Source organism: Malurus melanocephalus, unplaced genomic scaffold, assembly GCF_030028575.1.
Source record: "Malurus melanocephalus ecotype Western Australia unplaced genomic scaffold, MMel_1.1 scaffold_30, whole genome shotgun sequence".
In the NCBI taxonomy this organism is placed as follows: Eukaryota; Metazoa; Chordata; class Aves; order Passeriformes; family Maluridae; genus Malurus; species Malurus melanocephalus.
Window position 1 is genome coordinate 2775218 of NW_026623262.1, and position 24273 is coordinate 2799490.

The following is a 24273-nucleotide window of genomic DNA, read 5'->3' on the forward strand; positions in this document are numbered from 1 at the left end:
AAAGAAAGTATCTTCAACTGCAAAAATTATTATTTTTTCTAGTAGCTGGTTCTGAAACAGTAGATTTACATAATTTGGATTTCAGAGTTGCATTCAAACAGGAACTATGTTGTATTCAATTACCTAAAGGGCCATCATCAATCTAACTTCTGCGAGTTTCTCTTTGAAGTTCATAAGCAATTAAAGATCCGTGCAGTTAAAGAAGACTTGTCCTCTCTTTACATAAATGTACTTCAATGAAGCTATGGCTACATATYTTAGCTCACTTTTACAGTGTCTTGGGTTGATGTTGTGCCAGTCCTGTATTCCTATATTCCATCAGCTTGTATGCCCAAAAGGTGCTTGTGCCTTTGAATCCCACCCCGAAGAAGGGGCGGGGGCAGCAAGGGCASTTTAAAAGCCGGGGCTGCTGCGCTGCTGGGGACTTTTGAGCTCAGCTCTGTGGCTCAGGAGGTCCTGCTCGCTGTGTGTAGGGGAGTTACATTGTTGCCRTTTAGCTAACTCAGGTTTGTTAGCTTGGACAAACTGTGTTCCCTGGACTGACACCCCCCTCTGTGRCTGCTGTGATTTTTCTTCTGGAGCAATTCGGCAGCCGACAGGGACAAGCCGCGTTGCTCCGTCTCGTCCMGGAGTCCAGATGAAGCCAAGCCGGAGGCAGAAAACACACCGAAGCCTCTGTTTCGTCCACAGTGRGGACTATCATCAGGTTTATTTCCACTGTTGCCAGAGTGGCCACGTGAGTTTTTCCTTTTGTTTCTTTTTTCSCGGGGACAGAAGCTGCCATCTTTCKCYGCACCACCAYGTGGCCAAGCCATTGTGGTGCAGGGGGCAGAATGYGTTCCTGGACTTTTAAATATCTAATAGTTACTTKTTATCTGTGTCCTGTGGGCACTGTGTTTTGTTAATAAAATACTTYTTTTCTCTTCACTTTTGCCCAAACATCTATTTCATATTGGCGAAAAAAAAAATATCAAATTTTTTCACTTCAGAGGAAACATTTACTCTGTAATGTTTTTCTCTGTAAACATTGTCTCAAACTGAGATATAAAAAAAAAAAAAAAMCAAAACAGAAAACCAAAGAAACTTAAATTGTGACTGACATTTGAAATCAAAGCTACTTTTCTTGTCCTTATTCAATGTATAATGTATAGCAAGCATTTGGCATAAAATCTTTAAAAATTAAAAACCAATTAGCATCCCCCTGGAAAAAGTGCAACTTTCTTTGTACTCCTTGGGTGAGTACAGAACCTTTCATGCGAAAAAGACATCTGAAATCTCTCTGTAGTTTTGCAATCCATGGTGTTTCTGCTGCTAGAATAGTGATGTTAAGAGCTAACTCACTATCCAGGTAACTTATTTTTCCAACTTGAAGCAGAAGCCCAGAATACGTGGGACATTGCACAGCCCCTAGCCAACAACAGGAAAAATGCTAACAAGTTTTCTGCCTCCTGGGCACCACACCAAGTAAACCACGAAAGAATAAGTATGCAGCTCCTTTGGGAGTTGATATGATCAGCATAGTGATACACATCTTTTAAAACCTGGAGAGTGCACTGTGTTCATATGTCCTAAACATTACTCACACAACAATGGAACAGTCAGACCTCCACTGGCTTACTGGTGACTTTTAGAAGCAAAGTATGCACATCCATCCACATCTAGCAAATGGAACCAGCTAAATCCTCAAGAGACGTGCTCTTTTGTTTTCTCAGAAGCCACATGGAAAGGCAGCAAGAACTGGTGTAGAAATCACAGCTACTCAACCGCACTAAAGAAGAACCCCTTCATGGAACCCTCACAAGGCAAGTGGTAAGAAAAGCATTGGTCCAGGTCCAACCTTCCACAGCAACACATGGATACAAAATGATTTGTTTCAGCAAACCCAGAGACATTTGATGCAATTTCACTATAATGTATGAATTATCTTTTATCTTGTACAGTTTAAGCTCTTCATACTCAAGAATCCCTTACCTAAAAAACATGTCAGATTAYGAAAATAAATCTCTCCCTAAAAATTAAAACATGATTTGCAGTAATGCTTGAGCAMAAAGTTAGTATTTCCATTAATACCCACACAGAAATGAATGGTCTGTAAATGAAGGTGTACTATCAGAATTCCATATTTTCCTTTYGTATAAAATCAGATACTTCAAAATGGATATTTCTATGTTTCAAATATATGTAGGTTTCCACCAACTAGGCCAACACCAAAATTAAATTGAAATTTGATGCTGATAAAATGAATGGAAGCCCAGGAATCTGGTCAATCCAAAAAGTCAACCATCACTTACCTACCTTACACTGATAATTATATATAACTCATTTAGAATAGCAGTATAACTAYATATTGCAGGTATTTCACACAAGAATTCTAAAAATAAAAACAAGCCTTCCTGTACTTACAAGTAAGTATATCTTCATTAGATCAGATCCTTCCTCATTGAAATCTTAGGTGCTTATTTGGAATTACTTTAATTTCTATTAATTGTTAATATTACTTAATAGTCCTTTGACTAGCTGTCTTCCATCTCCAACACCTCATGATTGAAGGATGGTCATTTATTAAAAAATGTAAATTCAGACTATAGATCATAAATATTTTAAACATACCTGATAGGAAAATATTAATGAAAAAAATACATTGAATACTTCTGCTATGAAAATATGAATATTCAAAAAAACCTGTCAATATTTTAATTGCCTTAATATCTACATTTTGTATATMAAAATCCTGTACATGAACAAATAATGTCTATTGGGGAGAGGGGGGCTGAGGAGAGAAAAGAAAGAGAAAAAACAAGAGGAAACTGGAATTTTACTATTTTAGAGACAAATACGTGAGGAAAATAATCCAAAAAAAATCTTAATTCTCCTCGTAGTTGTACTGCCTTTCTAATAGTTTTCAATATCAACAGGAATCCCTACAGGTCTCTTATGGAAGATACCAGAGCAGATGGAGTGGGAAATCAAGTCCAATAATTAGAAGTGGAACAGATTATCTTGCATTTTCCTTAAATAACTATGTGACAAATGCCTGATCAYAACATCAGGAAGAGCCCTGAGATTCCTGGACTCGCAGGGCGTGTGACTCACGCTCCTGCCCCTTCTCTGATGCAGCTGTCCCTCCGTGTCCCTGCGGCTCAGGACCTGCACGGCAAACAGCCAGGAGCTCACAGCAGTTGTGCTTCGCTGTTCCACCCAGTTTTTCTCAGTATTTATTGCATTCCCCAGCCAAGCAAACACCACAAGAACTGCTATCAAAGCAYGTTTGTCAGCACTGGCTCCTTGTCMAGTCTAAGCAATTAAATAAATTACAAAACATCCTTTACTATATCTAAAAGAAATATGCTGGACGGAGTACAACTGCAATTTGCTATTATCTGTAGATACCATGGAAATATTTACCACTAGTTTCTTAAAAGAGATTATTCTCTGGACTTCTAAAGCAACCAAGACTATTTGTTTGACAGGAAAAATAGAGTGTCAAGGCTTACACCATCAAACTCGGTAAATTGGATTTTATTCTAATAAAACCATAACAACTATTAACAACTGCAATGCTCTGGCCTGCATTAAGGTCAGCTGGAGCTTTGCAGTCTGTCCCTATTTCTTTTTCTCAGAATCCCCCAGCTGGCTCAAGCTTCTTCCTCTGGTCTCACAAGCAGAATTACCCCCTCCTCTGCTCTTATCKGCTTCCAGGAAACATTGCTTTGGACTTGTCTTCACTTTGAAGTTCTCCATGAAAAAAAGAAAAAGCAGCTTCATCTTTTTCAGCTCTTTATTCTCTTGCCATCTGAACTAATGGAGATGTTTCTGAAATCCTTAAGATCCTTTTCTTGATTTATTTAAGCCAGTCCTCCCTTGCCTTTTGTACTGTCCCAATCCAAATGCAGTGAGAGAAGGTGTTTGCTTTTCTGCTGTGACCCTTAACTGAAAACACATCAGGTAATATCTGCTGAAGTCACAATCTTGTCCAGAGCATGGTGYAGCTTCTATAACAATCTCCCTTCTTTTCCTCAGTGCACATTCTTTGGTGCTGGGTATTAAGCCTCTAAATGTCCCAGGATTAAGCAGTGCACTCCCCTCCCTTCCMGTTCAGGAAACATGAGTTTTCTTACAAATTGAAGCTTCTCTGATAAAGTACAGGAGCAAAAATGTCCAAATTATACTACCTTGAAAGTTTCATAGTTTGAGGGAACTTAATTACAGTTAGTTTTTCAGAGTCTGTTATCTCTTCAGCTCTCACATAACCTGATGTTTCTCAAAATCCAGCTCTTACTCATGATTCTGTCACCACTGAGGTCATCATCTCATCCCCAGTGAGCCTCAGCACAGACTTTGTTTCGGGAGGTACTGAGCTGCTGTCCACAAGCCCCAAACTAGTCTGTCACCAGGAATGCTGCWGGGTGACTCAGTTGTTTGTTGGACAAAGATTTATGTTTGCAGTTGGTTTCTTGCTCCTTATTCCACTTCAATATGCCAGCCCACCAGCTCAGCAGTGCTGTGCACAAAGGTAAGGGKGGGTCCAGACACAAACACCCTCACAGATGTGTCTAATCACTTAACCACGTTAGACCATTTCCAGCTCTCTTCAAAGTCAAAATAGCTCAGAGAATTTCATGCCCCATTTGCTTTTCCCACATAGTACACAATCTCCTCTAGAAAATACAGTTACTCAAGTTGCTGGTTGTTTTCTTTTGTAAGGTTTTCTAGTGGTATCACTCCCTAAACAGCTTTCAGATAAATGACTGCAGCAAGAACTAATTTAGGTTATTCAAAGAGGTCTCTTGAAAATATTGGTATCCACCACATGAAATCTATCTTCCTTCAGGTTACAATTTCCAAATTTTCAGAAATTTCAAAAGAAGTTTGTACATTCAGCCCACCCCTTTTCTATCCAAACCCCAAAACATAACAATACCAGTCACAATCTTCCCCTTACTAACATCATTTCCATAGCTAGGCACATGCTTTTAGAAGAACCACTATCTTTCTGTTTAGAAATAAAAAAAACAACACAGGGAAGAAAGGCAGATTTAAAAACCTTCATAATATCATCCCTGTAGCCTACACATGTTCCACATTGAATTTAAGTGCTCTGCCATGGCACAGGGCATGCAGCATGCAAAAACCTGCCCAAAGGAGATCAAACATGTACAGGTTTATTCTACCTGCTGCCCCTAATAACTAAAGGAACAAGAACATCTTCATAGGTCTTCCTGGAGGATTTCAACTTCCTCCTAATCAGATGCCATACAACATATATTTCTTTTCAGAGGCCACATTCCCCAACTGCTACAGCAAAGGGACAACTTAGAGCTCAAGCTTTGCAAGTTACCAGCACCCTGTAACACTGTGCCTGGAAACWAAAAGTTCAGAGACCTCATCCCATACACAGGAGTAGGAGCCAGACTTAGCACCTCTCTCACCTAAAAATAAAGAAAGGTATTTCAACCTCCCGGTGGAAAGAGCACAAGAGTTGCATTTTTGTTCTAACTTTATTAAATTCTTTAGGCCATTTACAAAAGGAAGGCACATACTACATGTTTACCAGTATCTTACAATATCCAGAAGCTTCATAAGTTTTGCTATGACCACACAATCATGAATGCAATGGTTAGCAAACCAAATAATAAAACACAAATCATGCAGTCCCCTAAAGGCTTCCTGCTCTTAATCARTGTCATGATGCTTGCTTAAGTCACTAAGGTTATAACCCACAACCTCTGCAGCACTTAAACAYATACACACCTTAAGACTCGAAAGTAAATAATAATTTCATTTCAACAAGGTGCTTTTACGACATTGGGTGATGCGAAACAGTTGCCAACTCTCATGCCTGAACAAATCTGGGCTGTTGTAATAGTGTGCTCAGCTTTGATGATCCGTGAGAAGAGCACACCATGTGCCTGAAATGTACCCCCTGATTCTTGGGGCTGTCCAGAGCAGRGTCAAGACTTGAACTTTGAGGATCMYTGTGGGTCCCTTCCTAYTCAGAATAAWCTGTRATTTYGTGATTATGTCAGTGATTKCAACTTGACCCCAGAGGGAGAGCAGCCTGCTACTCAACATTAAAATATAACCTAAAAGAATGATAAACTGTATTTCAGTAGCATTTGCCCTGCTATTCTTCTTAGAATTAAACTTTAAAGGGTTACTAGCTAGCCGTCTTCTACAGAGTTGCATTTTAAATAACTTCTGGGAAAAAAAAAAAAAAAAGAAACAAAAAATGAAAAGAAACAGCATTTGTTTGAATTTTTTGAAGAGCTCATAAAAGGGGACCTCAGAGCACAGGGTTACAGACAGCATGGGGTCACRGCATTCAGAAGATCAAAGTCCACAAATCCTGTCTCTCTTGAATTAGGTGCAGTGCTTTACYTATTCTCAAAGTCAGCATTGATGAAGAAGTAAGAACTTGAAAACTTATAAAACTGTAATATGTGCTATGTAGCCTCTATGACACAGGGAGAAGGAACACAACAGATTTCAAACTAACCTATCTGCTAGCACAGACCACCACATTTGTAATGTTATTGAGCATTCMTTAAACACTGGTATCTGACTAAAAACCTTATTCTGTTTTTCGGTGTAGCAGTGCACCAGCCCTGTACATRTTTAAATATAACAGTGGAGAAAATCAGTCTAAAATCACCCCGTCTTCATATGTTGGGCTAGGTAKAGATTGATAAATGACTCTATCAGGCAGTGGAGCAGAGTTAAAAAGACTCAAGACAAGAAAACTRCAGAAAATAAAAATATCTGGACATTTTGTCTGAAAAGTCTTTAGTGCCCTTAGTCATGCAGTGTGAAATATAAGAAAAAGGTATAAATAGTAAAAAAGCTTGATGCRTTTCCAAATAATATTTGAGTTGAAAGAGCAACTGCCAGAATTGACCTGCCAGAGTGGCAATTAAGGTGAAAGAGGAAAAAGCCCAACAGAAGAATAATGACCTGGCCACAGCATGAAGGACAAGGCTCAAACKATCCATGTACCCCTTACCTGAAGGAAGGATTCTAAGTCCATCTCTGACAATGCTTATTGTACCGAGCTTTTAACTGGAGAAGGATTTACAAATTTACGGAGGTAAAGCAAGCTCTAGGAAGTCTAGAAAACACAMAAAGTTATATATGGACACCCCTGGAACAACACACAAGATGTAGAGGCTAGAGGGGGTACAGGTATTTAAAAGACTTCTGAGGTGAAGAATTCTGAAAGGTTTTGGAGAAYAATGAGAACTGAAATAAAAATATATAAGTGAGAAAAGCAGGTCTGAACATCATGGAAAGCTTCTTGACATCAAGATTATTCTGAGAGATATTTAATGTTCACAGTGGGAGCCTGTTTTAGCTGAACCAAAGTGTGGAAATAATCTCCTAAGAGATTCTGAGATTCTCAASACCACATGCATTTGTATCAAGACTGAATAAAATAGAGCTCTATGTAGAAGAGAAGCAATTCCACACTGGYAAAGACAAGATTAGAAGACCAGCAACGGGTGCCATGATTACAGTTGTTAAAGACAATTTGCAATAAGGTGCTGATAGTCAGTGTTAAACTTTTATTTTATGAAGTACAAGCATGGCCTTGCTTCATTTCAAGGGTGCTGTGTCTTTCAGAAAGTTTTATTGTGAGTTTTGATGAAGAGATAAATAAAACAAAATTTAACAGAAGCAAACAAAACCATAAGCATATATTACCAGCTAACATCAATGATACAGTGCAGTGTATTTTGTCGGGTCCATTTTRCAGCAAAAAACTGGGTCCTTCCTCCACAGAGTTGTCAAAAGCTCAGCATTGTAACACAGAAATAGACAGATATAGCTCTGTAYTTCTCTGTATAAAACAGTAAAATGCTTTAGCTTAAGAAACAACACTTACTTGTGCTTCAAATTTGCATTTTTATTTTTTTATGGTACTTGCAGTCTTTGTCACTTCAAGTGCAGAAGACAATATAAACACCAACAGTATCACTCTGGAATTATGTACATATTCCTGCAGAGAGGTAAAGCAGAAAAACTTTACACTTCTGTCAAATCTGGTTGTTGACAACTGAACAATTTAGTAGTTCTCAATACAGCAGCAGTTGCAAATTCTGGGAAAATAGGGTTGCTAAGATTTCCTCTCACTCTGCAAGTGGAATTTTCCACTTTATATAAATACTATTTTTGTCAAAGCAATTTGYACAGAGTCATGCTACCACCACACATGAAATGGAAAGTTCCACAGCTGTAATGAAACTGGGAGCTTTTGTTCATGGAACACTTTTATTTTCATATGAAGGACAAACGTGCGTCATAGTCAAAAGCAGCATTGCCTATCTTCACCGTAAATACAAGATTTACAATTTTATTCCCAAATATCAGTTGTATCTGATTTTAAATGCTAATTTTCCATAATGCATTCCCAGCAAATTTCATGATCAGATACCCTGAGCACAGCTGCTAGTTGCCATGTCCCTTAACAGCTACAGTAACAACTAGCTTGCATGCAAAGCACTCTGAGCTGAATCAGCAAAAGAAGAAAGAGCTTTCATTTAGGAACATTAGGATTGGTGCAAGTCGCAACAAAGCAAGATACCTATCAAAAAAATTGTATTTACTTTTTCTAGATTAAGAGCACCTTTCAGCTATTATTACTATATATATCAAAGCATTTTGATTGAAATCTGATCACTGAATCATGGAAAGTAAGGCTAGACAATCTCAAGTCATCTAATCCATCTACATGAAATAAAACAAGAATTCTACCTTAAATCTACAGTGTCAGTCAAACACCAAGTTATTTGAAAATCACTGTACTATAAATAGMACTCAGAGCAGAGCAAAAAGAAGTACAGGTAAATGAAAAGCTGGCAGGAGAAAAGAAAAAAAAAAGAGTGCTACTGGCTCCATAGAATTTGGTGTATTTTCTATACATATGTGTATCTCAAAAAAAGAAAATCTTTTAACAGATCTATTGATGAGAAACTACAAAAATCTGTAATATATGTCACAATGAAAGGAATGGTTAGGAAGATTATGCRATATTTGCAGAGTAAATTGAAAATAATAAAAGGTGTCAAGATCTTGCTCACAGTCTGGAACTTTAATTACTTAAAAGAAATTATAGAGGAAAATAATTAGAAATATCATAGCTGTTAATTATGCAGAGTAATTGATGGAATTATAACAATTGCTTAGGCATTTCAAGGTTCATTCTTCAATAGCAACTAGATGTTGAGAGAACTGTTCTAATACTGGTAAGAACAAGAGAGACATATGGACCACGATTCCCTGAAGGTCTGGAACCCCACTGCTCCACGTTCTGCTTATGCTGGAAAAGCTAGAGTTGCAAAAGTATCAAAATGTATTTGGCTTGCAAAGAAAATTGTCACTGGCTGCACTGCTCCCTTACACTGATCTCAAACTGGACAAGCAGAAGAAGCTTTAAGAAAAAAAAAAAAAAAAAAAAAAAGAATAAATGCTGTAAGATGTCACCTTAAGTTTTGTCACACAACACTTTGACATATGAAAGGTTGATGGTGATGTAGGTTAGAATTCCAGTTTCATTAAGAGTGTTAAGAAAGTCTGAATAACTGGAAACTTCAAAAACTCTATTATTTTATTTGAATTAAATGCTTGCTTTGGGTTTACCTATACACTTCGAAAACTAAAAGAACTGCTCAGAAAGCTTTTATATCTGAGACAAATGAAAACAAATATGGAAACCAAACTTTCAGCCAGAGCTGGATGTGTTTCATAGTACAAACACACTAAATTACTGGACTACAACAAATTAAATAAAATACACTAATGTTATCTTCATTTAAGAAGGGCACAAGCAGRTGTAACTGGAGCCATAAGGACCACATGACTATCTGTTCAGGTCTCTGACGTGTAAAAGAGATGGTAGCCTGTGCTGTTGGCAGTGAATGAAGATGTTCTGTTTGCCTGCATTAAAATAGGGTTTGTTCAGTGCTGAACAATTGGTTGCACTTTCCACCCTCCATCTTTCTCTTAGAGGAAAAAAAGACYTCTTTGATAACAGACAGCTCAAACAATGGGAAACCCCATATTCAATAAATGAGGTGAGACTTTTACAAAGCAGTAACACAAAACTTTAACTGGAGAAAGTGGCTCTCAAATTCAGCTACTTTGAGATTTCAAAAGGTGTCGTGGTATGCCCTGCACTGACAGCATGTGTACATACATATTAAGAGGCAGAATTCCCACAGTACGTCCAGCACCAGCAGTTCATATAGATATGTCAAATATCAGACAAAAGCACTTAAAATAATAGAGTTTTATTTTCATTAACATACCCATCACTACTTTTTCTTAAGAATGGATTTCCTTATTTAGCATGTCTCTACATAAAAACTACTATAATTCCTATTCTCYCTGCTTTAACATCAATCATCCTTTTAAAAAATTTTTCTCTCATAGTTGCTTTCCAGCGCTAGTCTCACCAGTGTTCAGTCTGACTTTCTCACAGCTTTTTCCCCATGAATTATTTTCTATTTTACATGTCAGTAAAACATCCAAATCTGTGACACCATGAGATTAAGATCAAAAACAGATGAGAATTCAACTCCAACCYCTTTTTTGTTATTTTTATGAAAAGCATTGCCTTTTCTTTTTTAACATCCTTCCTTTTCAGATCAACACTGAAGTTAGATGAGAACTTTAACTTTTATTCCCTTTAGGAGCTGACCCCACTTTTCTAAAGCAGCTCTTGTTCTGTGTTCCATCAAGAAACTGTGAAGAAAGCTTGAGCTGCTCTCCAGGTGGCATGTATTGCACATACAAGGAGCTCTTCACTTTTCCTGCAATTCACTCCGCTAGAGAAGGTAAACCACAATTTTGAATTTTAAAGCAGAACCTCATGCATAATTTATAAAAACTGCCAATTGCATCAACTTTACTTTTTCTGGCATATTTTCTGCTTCAAAACATCCCATGCTGTTATACCTCAGCCACAGGAGCAATATCAATTAATGGCTCTAAATGACTGTGCACTGGCATCCATTTTGTTGCTATCAACAATCACTTGAACATTACACCTTTTTGACTGACARCATCAACTTCTGCTTTGTTGTTACACCTTAACTTGCCATAGAGACACAAGAATAGCCAAATAGCAATTTTAATGTTTGAGRAATGGTTATTCTCTAGTAATAGGATGCTACATGCCCGTAAAGAGTCTCTGGTTCTAATGGAAGTTATTTTCAATAGTAAGTTTCGAGTCAGAGCCTTGCTCCCAAAAAATCTCAAACCAAAGACAAAGGAGCCTTGTGTTTCCTCCTGCCATCTCTAGCTCTGCTGGCAATGAAGAGGCAAAGGAAACTGTCTCCCTGCTGTGGCACATGAGGTAAACACAGCAGAAGCTGACTCCAGCCCCATACCCTGAAGGATAAAACAGTCACTGCACAAAGGCTCTTACCTTATTCTTTCTTTATATATATATATTTCCTCTTCTTATGTCTCACAATGGGAGGGAGTAAAGAAGTTTCATGCTTCATCCTCCACACCAAGTGAAGTGTTTCACAACCCCACACAAAGTRCTGCTTCATCCATACAAACACAACACAACCTAAGGAAAAATATCAAGGCTCCTCTCCTTGAATTTTTTCCTCTRGCCATACAGATCTGCTTTCTCTCCAGTACAACCCTTCCTGCACAGACTATGTGCAGAAGCTGAGACCAACAGCTGAGTACCACTACACTTTGCTCATAATTCATTAACTCATATTACAGTATAACTTGAAACTGATGGGAATTGAGGGCACTCAGCCCTGGGATAGTTGGCATCTTTCAGATTCCAGTCYTAGGTTTTGAAAATCCTTCCATCTCCCCACAGCTCCTGCTCCTGAGTGGACAGAATGCATAGGATCAAAGTAAATATTACCCTTTCTATCTTAAATCCTGTTGAGAGAAATTCTAAAGATAATTATAAATAATAGCAGATTATCCCTGGTTTGGTACAAACAAAATGCAATAAATCAAAACATTGCCCTGCAAAGCCACCCCACAGACAAAGCAAGCAGCTGTSAGGGACAGCTGAAAGAATATTTTCCTATCCAAGAGCCTTCCCCTCACSCTCAACTTGACACCATTGCCCTGCTCCCAACCCTTTAGTGGCAGCGTCAACACCAAGCAGATGCCCAGGGGGTGCTGCCTGATCCTCTTCAGCAGAAGCAGCTTCAGCCCCTCAATTTCCTGCCCCATGAGCAGACCCTGACTTGTCTGCTCCCACGAGGTGGGGGAGAATACAGTCAAGAGAAATATTGTAGCAAGACAAGTAGTAGAGGACAATACACAAGAGAAGAAGGAAAACTGAGACACAAGGGATTCTTCCGCCTCTTCACCAGGCCTCCCGGCTGAAAGACTGACACACCCGTTCCCAGTCACTGAATTTTCTCAACCCCCTGCCTCAGCTTCCCCACCCCTGACATCCCACTGGAGGCTCCTTCCACCTCTGCCTTAGCCTTTTGTGAACCCTCAGCTTTCAACAGCCTGGTCTCTGTGCCAAAACACATTTTGTTGACACTTCAGACAGAACACTTCACACTGACACTTTTGCTCACCTTGGACAAAATCTGCTTTCACTAAGAAGCTTTGAATTGACTTTGGAGCTCACACAGGAGCAAAAATATTAAATGTTAATATATGAAAGGACAGGCAGGCTGTAACAGTGGAGGTCTGTTCCTCCAGCTTGGGAGTTTCCAGCTGAGTGAGAACATTCTAATGATAAACTGAAATTAAACACACAGATTGAGTCTAGTTTTAAAAATTCTATGATCCATATCAAAGGTGGAAATTAAATCCTTAACAAAGCAGTACTTTTTGGTTCTTTTGAGCAAATACTTTTCTATCAATTGAGGGAGGAGAGCATTCAGCATCTCAGACATCACTCATCTAGGGGCTAAGGGGACACGATGCAAACAATCACAACAACGAACAGAAGCAGTGGGAAAATAAAAGCAGCTTCATCAAAGAGGGCAAGACAATGTTTAAATAAGCTCCACYCTCAGGAGTTTCATTAGTCCAGCTTTGCCTCAGCAGGTGCTGCTCTAGGCTTGTTCAATCTCACAGAGATTGCACAGCTTAGGGAAGGCACTGGGGCAGATGCCCAGCAAGACAAGAGCTTTTTTTTTCAGAAGAGAAAGTGCTCTCCTCTCATGGAGAAAAGAGGCAGCAGCCCCCTGTGACAGGGACACCCGACACAGCACACAGTACACCCACTGGAAAAGCAGGGGGCTGAAACCCGGGCACCACCCAACCCACACTGCTGGACTCAGAACCTGAGCAACACTGAGCTGCAGCTACAGACAGAAAAATACAGTCTGGCACATCCATTCTGACAGATTGCCAAGTCCAATTCCACACCTCTCTGAAAGGAGAGGTGAATGGAAAAGAGAAATCTTAGTAATAATAATAATCAAAGACAAATCTTAGTAATAATAATAATAATAATCAAAGATAAATATTAATAGTAATAATAATAATTGCAGAATGAACCAGGTTGGAAAAGAGCTTTGAGATCATTCAGTCCAAGCTATGACCAAACACTACCTTGTCAACCAGACCATGGCACTRAGCACCACATGCAGCCATTCTGTAAACACGTCCAGGGAAGGTGACTCCACCTCCTCCCATGATAATACCAAAAATAATAAAACACAATGACATCTCTGATCCTTTTATACTCACAGTGGAGCCTGAATAGCAGGGAAAGAAATCCACACACCATGAAATGAAGTAAAACTCAAAGGGAAAAGGAAACAAGTTGAGTGGCAGCCTCAGACTCAGTCCCAGTGGTATTTTTATCAAATAAATAATATCTGGATGAACCAGGGGTGAAGGAGTAGGGCTTTCAGACTGCACAAGTGCAGAAGAACTTCATTTAAGACAAACAGTAAATAGAGGTCAAATCCATAAAATTTTTAAAGATATCAAATCAAATTATGGAAACACAAAACAATGCAGAAACTGGCAAACACCCCCACAGATAACTTGTAGCAATAAACACTAAAAGCAGAGATTTAACTGCTTTTAGATTAATCTGCTGTAGATTTTACTGAGTTAGCTAAGGAGTTCCTTGCTGCACTATGTGCGAAGACGACTTCCTTGGTGTGAAGGCACAGATACAGGAAACTTTCCTTTTTGATCTTTTTGGTGTGAACAATCACTCCAGATCCAATTTAATAAGAGTTTGTATATTTATGCAGAGGTAAGTAGCAGACAGATCATTATCAATGTTCGTGTTTCCTCAGGGAATTAATCCTTAGAGTATCATGGTTTTAAAATTCTGATGAAAGGCCTTAAAATTCCCCCTGGATTTGTATTCATAATTGACAGTATTACATAACTTTTAAGTACTGAATGACTCACAATCGGATACAAAATACTGACTTTGGAGAAACTTTGTTATGCTTCTTAATATTTCKTACACTTTCCTTGCTCTAAGGGTCTAGGATTTCAATCCCTAATGTTTGGAATTTCAAGAAACAATTCCTCTCTTTCAAGCAGAAGCACTTTCTTTGTTTAATTTTATAAAGCAAGGACAGTGCCRAGATGCTAATTTTTGTAAGACTTGCATAATTACATCCCAAAGTTCTTCTGAGGCAGCTGTAACAGAAGGATTTCCCAAATCTTACAACTAGTCCTCCAACTTGGAGCAAAATAAATCCGTAGAGTTGCAGATTCATCATTTTAAGCGTATCTGGATGAATCTTTCCTATTCAGACCAAGTATTAGAAAGTTTTATTGTGTGTTCTGTGGCTAGTTTTTCTGTAATCAACTCATACTCCCAGTCCACAAAAGCTGCTCATTCCTTTTAACTCAAAATGCTACTCAGATCCTAGTAATGTATCTTTGAAACATTAAAACTATTACTAGCTCTTAAGTATCCACCACAGTATAGTAAGTCTTTATTTTAATTTGGATCCTGTAGAAAGTAAGAGGGTTATTTAGTTGCTTTTGTTTGCTTGTTTGTTTCACTATTATTAATCTGTAATAGGATCCCATCCCTTGCATTATTTGATACTATTATTCAATGGCCAAACTCAAAGAGGGACTCAAAAAGTAAAATGATAGCGCTTCTAATGTTCCGAGAGCAGGCTGCTAGAACAGTAAGTGATACCATTTACAGCTGYTGGAACGAAGCATTTGGCTTAAAGACCTTTCATTACATGAAAGGTGTTYCAAAGCAACACACATGCACAGAGAATGCCACCAAAAGCATGCCATGACCCTACTGCACGCAAAGGAACAGCTATACCCAAATGACAGAATGCTCAATGTCACCTTTATGATCCAGGACACAACCACTGACCAGYTCCACTGCAAGGACAGCACTCTGCAAAAGGTACCAGTGAGTTAACTTGACATAGGCAATTTTAAATAAATATTTTTATGAGGTTATTAAGACTACTAAATGCAACCAGAGAACATAGTTTCTACCTCTAATACCAGGATTTATTTGAAAGGAAGTTGCTATCTGAACCCCTAACTGCCCTACAAATGTTTGAGGCATAAATACTGTAAGCAAAGAGTGTCCCTTAGTTTGACACACTGTGGTTATAATTAGGAATGACCAGATGGAAGAAATGAATGGTATTTCAAAAGCTTAATATGGGGAAAACCAATATCCAATATTGGGAAAACCAATATCCAATATTGGGAAAACCAATATCCAAAGTAATCTGTTCAATAAAGCAAAAGGAAAATTACCCATGGGAAAGGTGGGAAAACCAAATAGCTTAGGACATTTAAAGGAAGATCAGAAAATAATGAAATTAGTGAGTACAGCCTATTTTCACRTTTCAATATCGGTTTCACTTGTATTTCAATTGTATTTTTAATATTAAAACTTATAAAATGTATTTTAAATGATAATTACCATAGTTTTAAAATTTAAAAAGCAGAGAGCCAGAGTAATTATGTAGTCTCTACCACTGCTGATCTTGAAGTATATCCCTTACTACTGAGTATGCTCAGTGAAAAACTGATTAATTTTGTTCTACAGCTGGACTTCTGCTTAATCAGAAATGTACATCACTCCCCATGGACTCCTTTGCACTCAAGATGCAAAACTAAAATGAAAATACACCCCTTTCTAAGAATTTACTTATCTTTCATTTAAAGTGGACAAAGAMCAGACTTTGTGGACTGGTGATCCTRTTTCTATTCTCACATATGCTCTTGTCCATTAGATTAATTCCACCAGCCTCAGAGCAATCTCATGAGCAAAAAATAAACGCTGAGCAAGCCAGGCACGACACTTGGATCCAGCTGAAGCATGAACACTGTGAGAGTGTGACCCAACAGGCAGTGGAGATGGTGATCAGCATTTTGTTTTAAAGCGTGTCAGAAATACAATATACCACTTCAGAGGCCAACTCCTCATTCCACTGCAGAAAAGCTTGCAATAAAACTAGCATGACAAGATAAAAATTTAAAGGTAAAGAACAACWTTCACAGGGAACCTTCTAAAACCTGGTCATTCAGATTTATAGCCCAGCACATACCATAAGCTATAAAAAGAYTGGGAAAGAGAGATGGACACTCTACTCCCTCACCTCCCAGTATTCCCTACATCTTTTACTGGCTGAATAGCTACTCTTTCATTGCCATCAAAATCACATAAGCATATAATYACTTTTTCAGTTAAACCATAGGATGGAGTCTATCTTTATTCCTCAATCTTTTTTAAAAGCTTAAACCATTTTTAATTAYTCTCTTTTCATATGCTTTCTTGTTCTGGTGTGCTACTACCTGTCATTTCAGGAAGTCAGTGCTATGTTTTCAAAGACCATTTCAGAACTACTTTTTTGATCTATTATTGACATTTCTATCTCTTTCAGCTGTGCCACCACAACATGGTGAAAGACTTTAATAKATGGTATCTCAAGTCAATAAAAAGCAGCTGTTAATATAAAAAACCTGATTCATTTTTGCATTGGAAATAAAACACATGAATCAACCTAATAGCAGGTCTGAAAGTATGGCCAAACACTATTAAAAATYAGCCACCTTTTCAGAATTCTTCTGATTTGGTGTCTATCCAGAAGTAAAACCCGCTGAAGATACAAAAAAACCATCAACCTAAAAGAGCCAAGGAATTTAGACAAAATTGAATCTTTTCACATCCCTTTTTTAAAGTTCTCATTGGATATTGCTTAATAAATATATCACACCTTTTTGAAGGAAATGCTGATCTGTGGCTGACTCATTAGCTCACTATTGCATTCCGCCCTTCAATTTCATGAAGGCCTCTTAATACATTTCAGCAAGAACTAAACTACTTTCCTAATAACATTTAGGACTCTATTCCTAAGTAATCTTAAGCAACATGAAAGTAATTGATGTCTCCAGAGCTTGCAATATTTATAACTCTATTGCTAAATTTAGATATTATATACAAGGTTATATTATAATTTGGTTTATTTACAAGAATGAACGAAGAGTACTTTAAATTGAACACAACTATAGAACTATATGACAAGTTTAGCATTTTTTGGGGACAGTGTTTATTTGGGGGGGTTTTACTTTTCTCAATCAMTCAAAATGGACTATTTCACAGGCTTAGTCACTAGTCCAGGCTATTAAGCAATATAGTGGGCTTGTGCAACATGGTGAAAAGTATGACTGAGTGCCTTACTGAACGAGAAATACAGGTAACCAGGGGCAAGATATGGAGAGACAATCCTTGGTATTCTTCTGCACTGGGCAAATGCCTTGACATTTAACAGTGTGTGTATTGTTGTACAGTGACAAAGTGGAGGAATTCAACAAGCAATTTTCTTTTCCTCATTCTGAAAGCTCTGTCTTTCCTCAAGTTTCTCAAAAGAATCTAGGAAGAAAAATCTGATTCTTTACTTATCAACTTCATTTTAGGAAAAAGCACAGCATCACCAAAACATACATTTTAGTTACTGTGTAAATACCTGCTAAAAACAGAGGAAAAATTAAAAATCAGCCTCTGAAAGGAGTGTGCTACTTCTAAAGCTCCTGCCATAGCCACCACCTTTGCACACCAGGTCTCCTACAACCACTGCAGCAGTGAAAAAGACCACCAGGGTAAGAAAGCAAAATGTCCACTCTCAAAAATTTAGCTGAGTCCCAGTACCCCAGCTGCCTCCTCTCATTCCAATGGACAGGTTTTTTTCCAGGGGTTTGAGGACAGAAGTGTCTTCGTCAACCATTCTCTTTAGGGAGCACATATGGCTGGCAATTGTTCCTACCCTCTGAACTTAGGGAAAAACAATGTTTTCTGAGTTCTTGTGGGAGGGCTGTTGAAAACAAGAGGTACAAAGACATGTGTAGCTCCCTCTTACAAGTTCCCGGATCCAGCAACTTTTTGCTTGAATTGGAAATTGCCAACTTTTATTGTGAGATAATAATATTAGGCCTGCAGATCAGAAAATAACAAGAAATAAAAGCATATTGTCCCCTGTCCTTTCTTGTCCCTTTCTGGTTTGCAGTGAGGTCAGTGCCTTCTTGCTTCCCTTTACCTATCCACCCACAGTGAGGATTAAATCCACCCTGAAGGCACACAGGACAAACAAATAAGCAAAGAATTAGAGAAATATAGAAGTTAATCATACATAAAGAAACTCTTTTTATCTGCAAAGCAAGCTGTATCAGGATCAGATTTTTCTTTAACTAAGCTTCATTAGAGTCCCACCAAAACACTACTGAAAGCCCTCATCAAAATCCCAGAAATTAAAGCAGGAGAAAACTGTTCCAAATACAACATACTAAAAAACAATCCCTTGTTTTAATTGCACAACTCCAAATCATGGCCTACAAAGCTCTGCAGAATTCAAGCCAAGCCCATCSCCAGCCAAACAGGTCTAACTAAAAGAAAGTAGTTGTTCAGACAGATCCTACCTTCTTTTACCAGTTAAACCAACTTTTGCAGGAGAGAGTGGAGAGTGCTGCTTGTCTCCGTGTTCTTTACTCCATTGATTGTTGTGTAAATATTAGGCTTCCTGCTCATGGAGAAACTACTGCAAAGTTTCTTTCAGTTCTGTTTGCACATTTCAAACTTGTGCATGTTTTAGAACAAGGAAGTTTATGTAATGTTCCTGACAAAGTGCAGTACATCATGGCTCATTTTAATTCAGGTATGAATACCTGACACAGATGAATTCACAAAACACTCCTTTCATCTGAAATTTAAGTAGTAACCCTTTTTCCCCTGAAGGTTTAAGCAGCTTTAAGTGATGAAATGATTATATTTTCCTGTTTCTTTAAAGCAGTACTGGATTGAAACAGCTTTGGATGAATCTTTCCTGAATTTATTCAAATAYGAATACACCATGAACCATAAGGATATTTGAATAAGTCATTCCAAAAGATGTCAAATGTTCTCTACAGCCATAGAATATAATTTTAAACTTTCCTCAAAGCATTTTAGTATTACAGCACATAAAAGCATCTTCTCCCCAAAGGCCAAATTTTCAAGTACTGAACAAACCCAAATATTTGTTTGCAAAATCAAGAAATCTGTATATGTATCAGGGATATTCATCTATCTGAATGCACAATTTTTTTGCATGCTGTTCATTATCAGTGCTGCGTTACTGTAATTCTTGCTTACCTGTAAAGCCAGTTTCATCTTTCCTTTTTAAATTACTGTGTGTAGGAGATATCATTGGGAAAGTGATGACAGATTACTCCTGTACTTATGGATTATCCTTTACCCAGATACCTCCCACAAGTTCAGAGTCCTGTTCAAACACCCCCTCCCCAGGACACTTTCTGACCCTCATTGCTGCCTCCTGTCCCTGTGACTCAGTGATTCAGAAAGCAGGGTCAAGATAGTCACTACCACCAGCATGGGTCAGAGAGTTTTCCACATCTGCCAGCATTTGTATTGCTCAGCTTTTGCCAAAATTCATATCATATTTGGTGCGCAAGTTTCCAAGTTTTATTGGGTTTTCCTTCTCAACAGATTCTCTCAGTGTAACAGAGCTGCATGCTCTGCATAAAGCTGTTTTGATGGGTTAAAACTGGGATTTTTTTGGTTAGTTGAGTTTGGTTGGTTTGAGGGTTTTTTGTTCATTGGGGTTTTCATTTTATTTGTGTTTGTATTTTAAAACCTTCTGAACAGACAGAATTTTCTCTTTTGCTTTCATCCCAATCCAACTGTCCCCAAAGGCCTGACACCAATCTTTGGACTCTCACTTCCCTCTCAGAGAGAAGCTGCAAGCCAAAGCTGCATTCAGACAATGCCTGGCCAGCACGGACTGCCCATTGCCTATGCCTTGTCTCCCAGGAGACAGGAGCAGGACCAGGTTTTTGGGCTGTCTGCACTGCCCTCAGAGTGGCCCATTCTGTGGGCTCTCAGAGGAGCCAGGCTGGGAAGACAAAGATAAACGTGAATCCAGACATTACCATGATAATCGTAGCACAGAAAAACTGTGTCTAGAGATGTTTAACAAAGCGTCTTAGGCTGCATGGAAGATGTGGATTGCTCCGATTTCAGATGGAATTAACCCGTTTCTAAATAGAGATAGCTGGAATCAAGTTCATGAACAACATGAACAACCAAATCACCGGATTTCTCTCAGGCTTCTCTGTTAAGCCCTCTACAACATCTTTTTCTGTGCCACACAGCAGATAACTATTGTGACTGTWTCTGAGCACACAAAATGACAGAGAAGCAAAGGTCTAGAAAAATCAGAAAGCAATTTCCTACAGCAAAGAATCCAGCACTCGAGGTACAAAACTATGAAACAACGGAACAAAAGGTAGAAACAATGTCACAGATACATATATGGAGAGAAAAAGGACAAGRGATGAATGCTTATGAAGCAGCTGTATTAACAGTCCTGAAGCACATACAAACACATAACATAATTTGTGAAATCTCATCAATTCAACCACACTAAGCTAAATTCTTCACTAATGCTAAATTCTGCCTTATAAAAACACTTCTCCAGAACATTCTTGTCTTTAGAAAGTTAAAAAAAGTGACCAAAAATTATGGTCAATAATCACATGTCAGTTTTACTAAAAAAAAAATAAATGTTAGTTTAAAAAGCAATGGGATCCTCTGAAATGTAATTTATGTCATACCAAGGATGATCACACTTACACAGAACAAAAAGTAATTTAAACATTCAAATCCCAGAAAATGAGCATTCTATAATGATTTCTTTGAAAAGCTGAAAAAAATACCARTGACATTCCTCCATTTAATGTTGCCTTGTATGAAAAAAGAAAAAAAGTGTTTTCTACAAGCTTATCAYCTAACTATGACCACGACTTTGAGGACACAAGGAGAGCATTTGTTTTTGACCTAACAAGGCATCCTGAGAGTAATTTTTTTGATGCATCATGCACATTTTAACACTACAGCTAAGCAATACTGTATAATCTGCAACACATTAACAATTCAGAAACTCAGTAATTTCAAGCTGTTCTTTAAAATACACATGAACGCATATCCTATTCCCAATGCCACTACTATCAGTGCTTATTAAAATTATCATAYAAATAATATTAGTCAAGAGGTTCTAGCAGCATAATTATACAAGAGAATTAAAGACACACAATAATCAAGCATTAATTTTTTTTTACATTGAACCRTCAGCAGGCTCACAAATAAGAAACATTTTTATTCATATTTAAGAAATGCATTCTTCTAACAGACTTACTAACAAGAATTTTCATTTAGAGCCTTCCTTCAGCAAATGTCACAATTACCATCTAAACAGGTGAAAAAAAAAAGTTCAAATACTGATTTTGGCATTTGTATTTTTTTGACGCAGTTTACCCAAAAATAAAAAAGTATCTAGAAAAAWATAGGTCACAGTCACTCACAGTGCTAAGATTTCCAAATTTGACTGTTCTGTTCCTAAACTGCAGCAAATGAGTACAGCTTTCACTAATGGATTGCTATTAAAAATAAATCAGCTAAACAGTGCCTGTATTTCTCCTTCCATACAGCTGTAGCAAGCATACACTGTTCTATTATGCAGCTGCTTGAAAGGCAGATTTCAGCCTCCACATGGAATTACTTACCCAGAAGCATGTTTCTCTTCTACAGTTAGTTCAGCAGAATAGAGAGTTCTGCACAATAGATCTAGCAAAAGAAATGTTCTAACAAGCCCCTTTTTGACTTGGTGCAAGCCTGGAGAAGGGTTTGAACTTGTGCTGCTGAGAAATATGTCTTGCCCCACAAAGCTGCTGGGACACCTCACTTCACTCCCATTGGTGAATGACACCTCTTCAGGCTATGCACAAGTGATGCAGACAGGCGGCAGCTGGTGCCACCTTCATCTGAGGGAACAAAACCATAAAAAAAAAAAAAAAAAAAGGAGAAAGTAGCCACTTCTCTAAAAGGTTTAAAGTTAATATATTTTTATGTATCTGTCCTGCGACTGGTTTTAAACTGATTGCCTATCTTTCACCAAGAGAAAAACTCCTTACAGAACTAATACAGTGTATTAAAGAAAATCTAAATGGCAGGCAAGTTTTGCAAAAATAAATGTCCCAGCTTTCCATAATGCTGAWTTTCATTTAAGCTGGATTCATCTGCTCAGACACAAAAGACTTCCTTTAAAGAAATACAAACAAGGAGCTGGTTTGGGACTTTTAATTTAGCTCAAAAGTCACCGACAAGACTGAACTGGACAAGCAATAAAAACATTCAGAATGTTGTTGCTACCACGGCAAGCACCTACTGTCCAGTAAAACTGACCACAAACTATTTGCACAAATCTAAAATTAACCATTGCTACGAAGAGAAAAAAATACCCCTCTTACAGAGTCAAAAGGCACATAATGTCAAAGCTGGGACTCAAATCATACACTTCAAACAAAGAGGAGCTTCTCTAACCTCCAGTCCCTTGCTTTGGTATGTGCTGTGTCAGTACACCTCATCTGGTGTCTGCACAGGACTTCTGACTCCTCAAAAGAATTTTTCCAAGCACATCCTAGTAAAGATACTTGAGTTTTATTAAAAATAAAAKTAAATAAAATTTGAAAAGAAAGAAGACATCTAGAATCATTAGGAACAGATTTTTACCTGATGCACCTCGCAGTTATGTCAGATAATTCCTCACAGAGAACTAAAGATTACACAAGATATCTTGTATATAATCCTTCCCCTTTAGTGCTTTGTGTTAAACATAAAGACACAAATCTTAATCTTCTCATTTGTTTTTTACAAAAGTGAAGGAATGAGGAGAGAGATAAAAGATGACTTTAAAATGCAAACTTCTTGGAATTTCCACGTCTCTAGAAATATTAGACAGAATTTCTGTGACAAGATTAAATTTATACCCAGTCCTGAATAAAGTGTATTGTTTCAGTGACAACACTCTTCTCCACTATGTGACTGTTGGTTACTGAAAAGAACACAYACAAAATTTTAGCTTAATCCTATTTTATTCTACAACCTCCTACTCCTCCCTTACACTGAAGGGGGATTACTTTGATAATTACCTGCCAATATGAGTTGGCAGCAATTACATAATTTTGTTACATGTCCTAAAATATTTGGTACTCTTGTTACAAGTCCCTTTCTCTCTTTTTTTTTTTTTTTTTTTTTTTTGAAGGGTTGTGAGATTGCTAGCAGTGAAAAAGATGAATCCGCTTTGACATAAAAAGGCAAATAAAAATCAAACCAAATTAAAAATAAACCTTTCTGATTTTTAAGCAAATCTTGGAAGATGTGACTCATTCTCATTGCACACTTGGGATTGGCAACACCAAACTTCTGTGAAATTTTATGTGGGTTTTACATAGACTCTGATGACTTCACAAGATGACCAGTATTCTCAATAAATACTCTGTTCTCTCATGCTGATAATAATATTAATAACTGCATTTTCTGCGATGACTGACGCTTTTTTTTTCAATTTCACTGTTAACTGTAGAAGTGTCTTACACATTCCACAAGCACATAGTAGGTTTATGCATTATAGCAAAATAAAAAACAGCAGGGACTGTAACTCCCCCAGATTGGCAGGCAGAGTTTCTTCACTCCCCCCACTTGCTCAATGACTGCAGTGCATATTTTTGGCAATGTTTGATGGTTCCTTGCTAAAACCATTACAGTGCACTAGTTTTAACCATTTATCTACTTTAACGTGCTGCAGCTCCTTTCTACTTCCCTCTTAACATATAACATCCTGTCTCACAGGAGACCAGACTGTGGTTTCAGAGGCAGGTRTTAGGACACACTAATCCCAGATTTAATGTGTCAGCCTGCCCTCTAGCTCACATCTAAAATGGGATCTCCATTTTAGCACAGTCACAGTTTCAACTACAGCT

The 24273-nt window shown here is 37.9% G+C and overlaps 1 protein-coding gene across 1 annotated transcript in view; it reads right to left on the bottom strand.

Annotated features, from left to right (window-relative positions):
• The window catches only part of ZNF385B (zinc finger protein 385B), a 73555-nt gene extending 51412 nt beyond the window's left edge, over positions 1-22143 (bottom strand). Inside the window, exon 1 of the mRNA XM_057363737.1 lies at positions 22018-22143. Coding sequence (XP_057219720.1) covers positions 22018-22027 — 10 coding nt within the window. The 5' untranslated portion in view covers positions 22028-22143. The remainder of the gene's footprint in view (positions 1-22017) is intronic.
• Positions 22144-24273: the final 2130 nt, after the last annotated feature.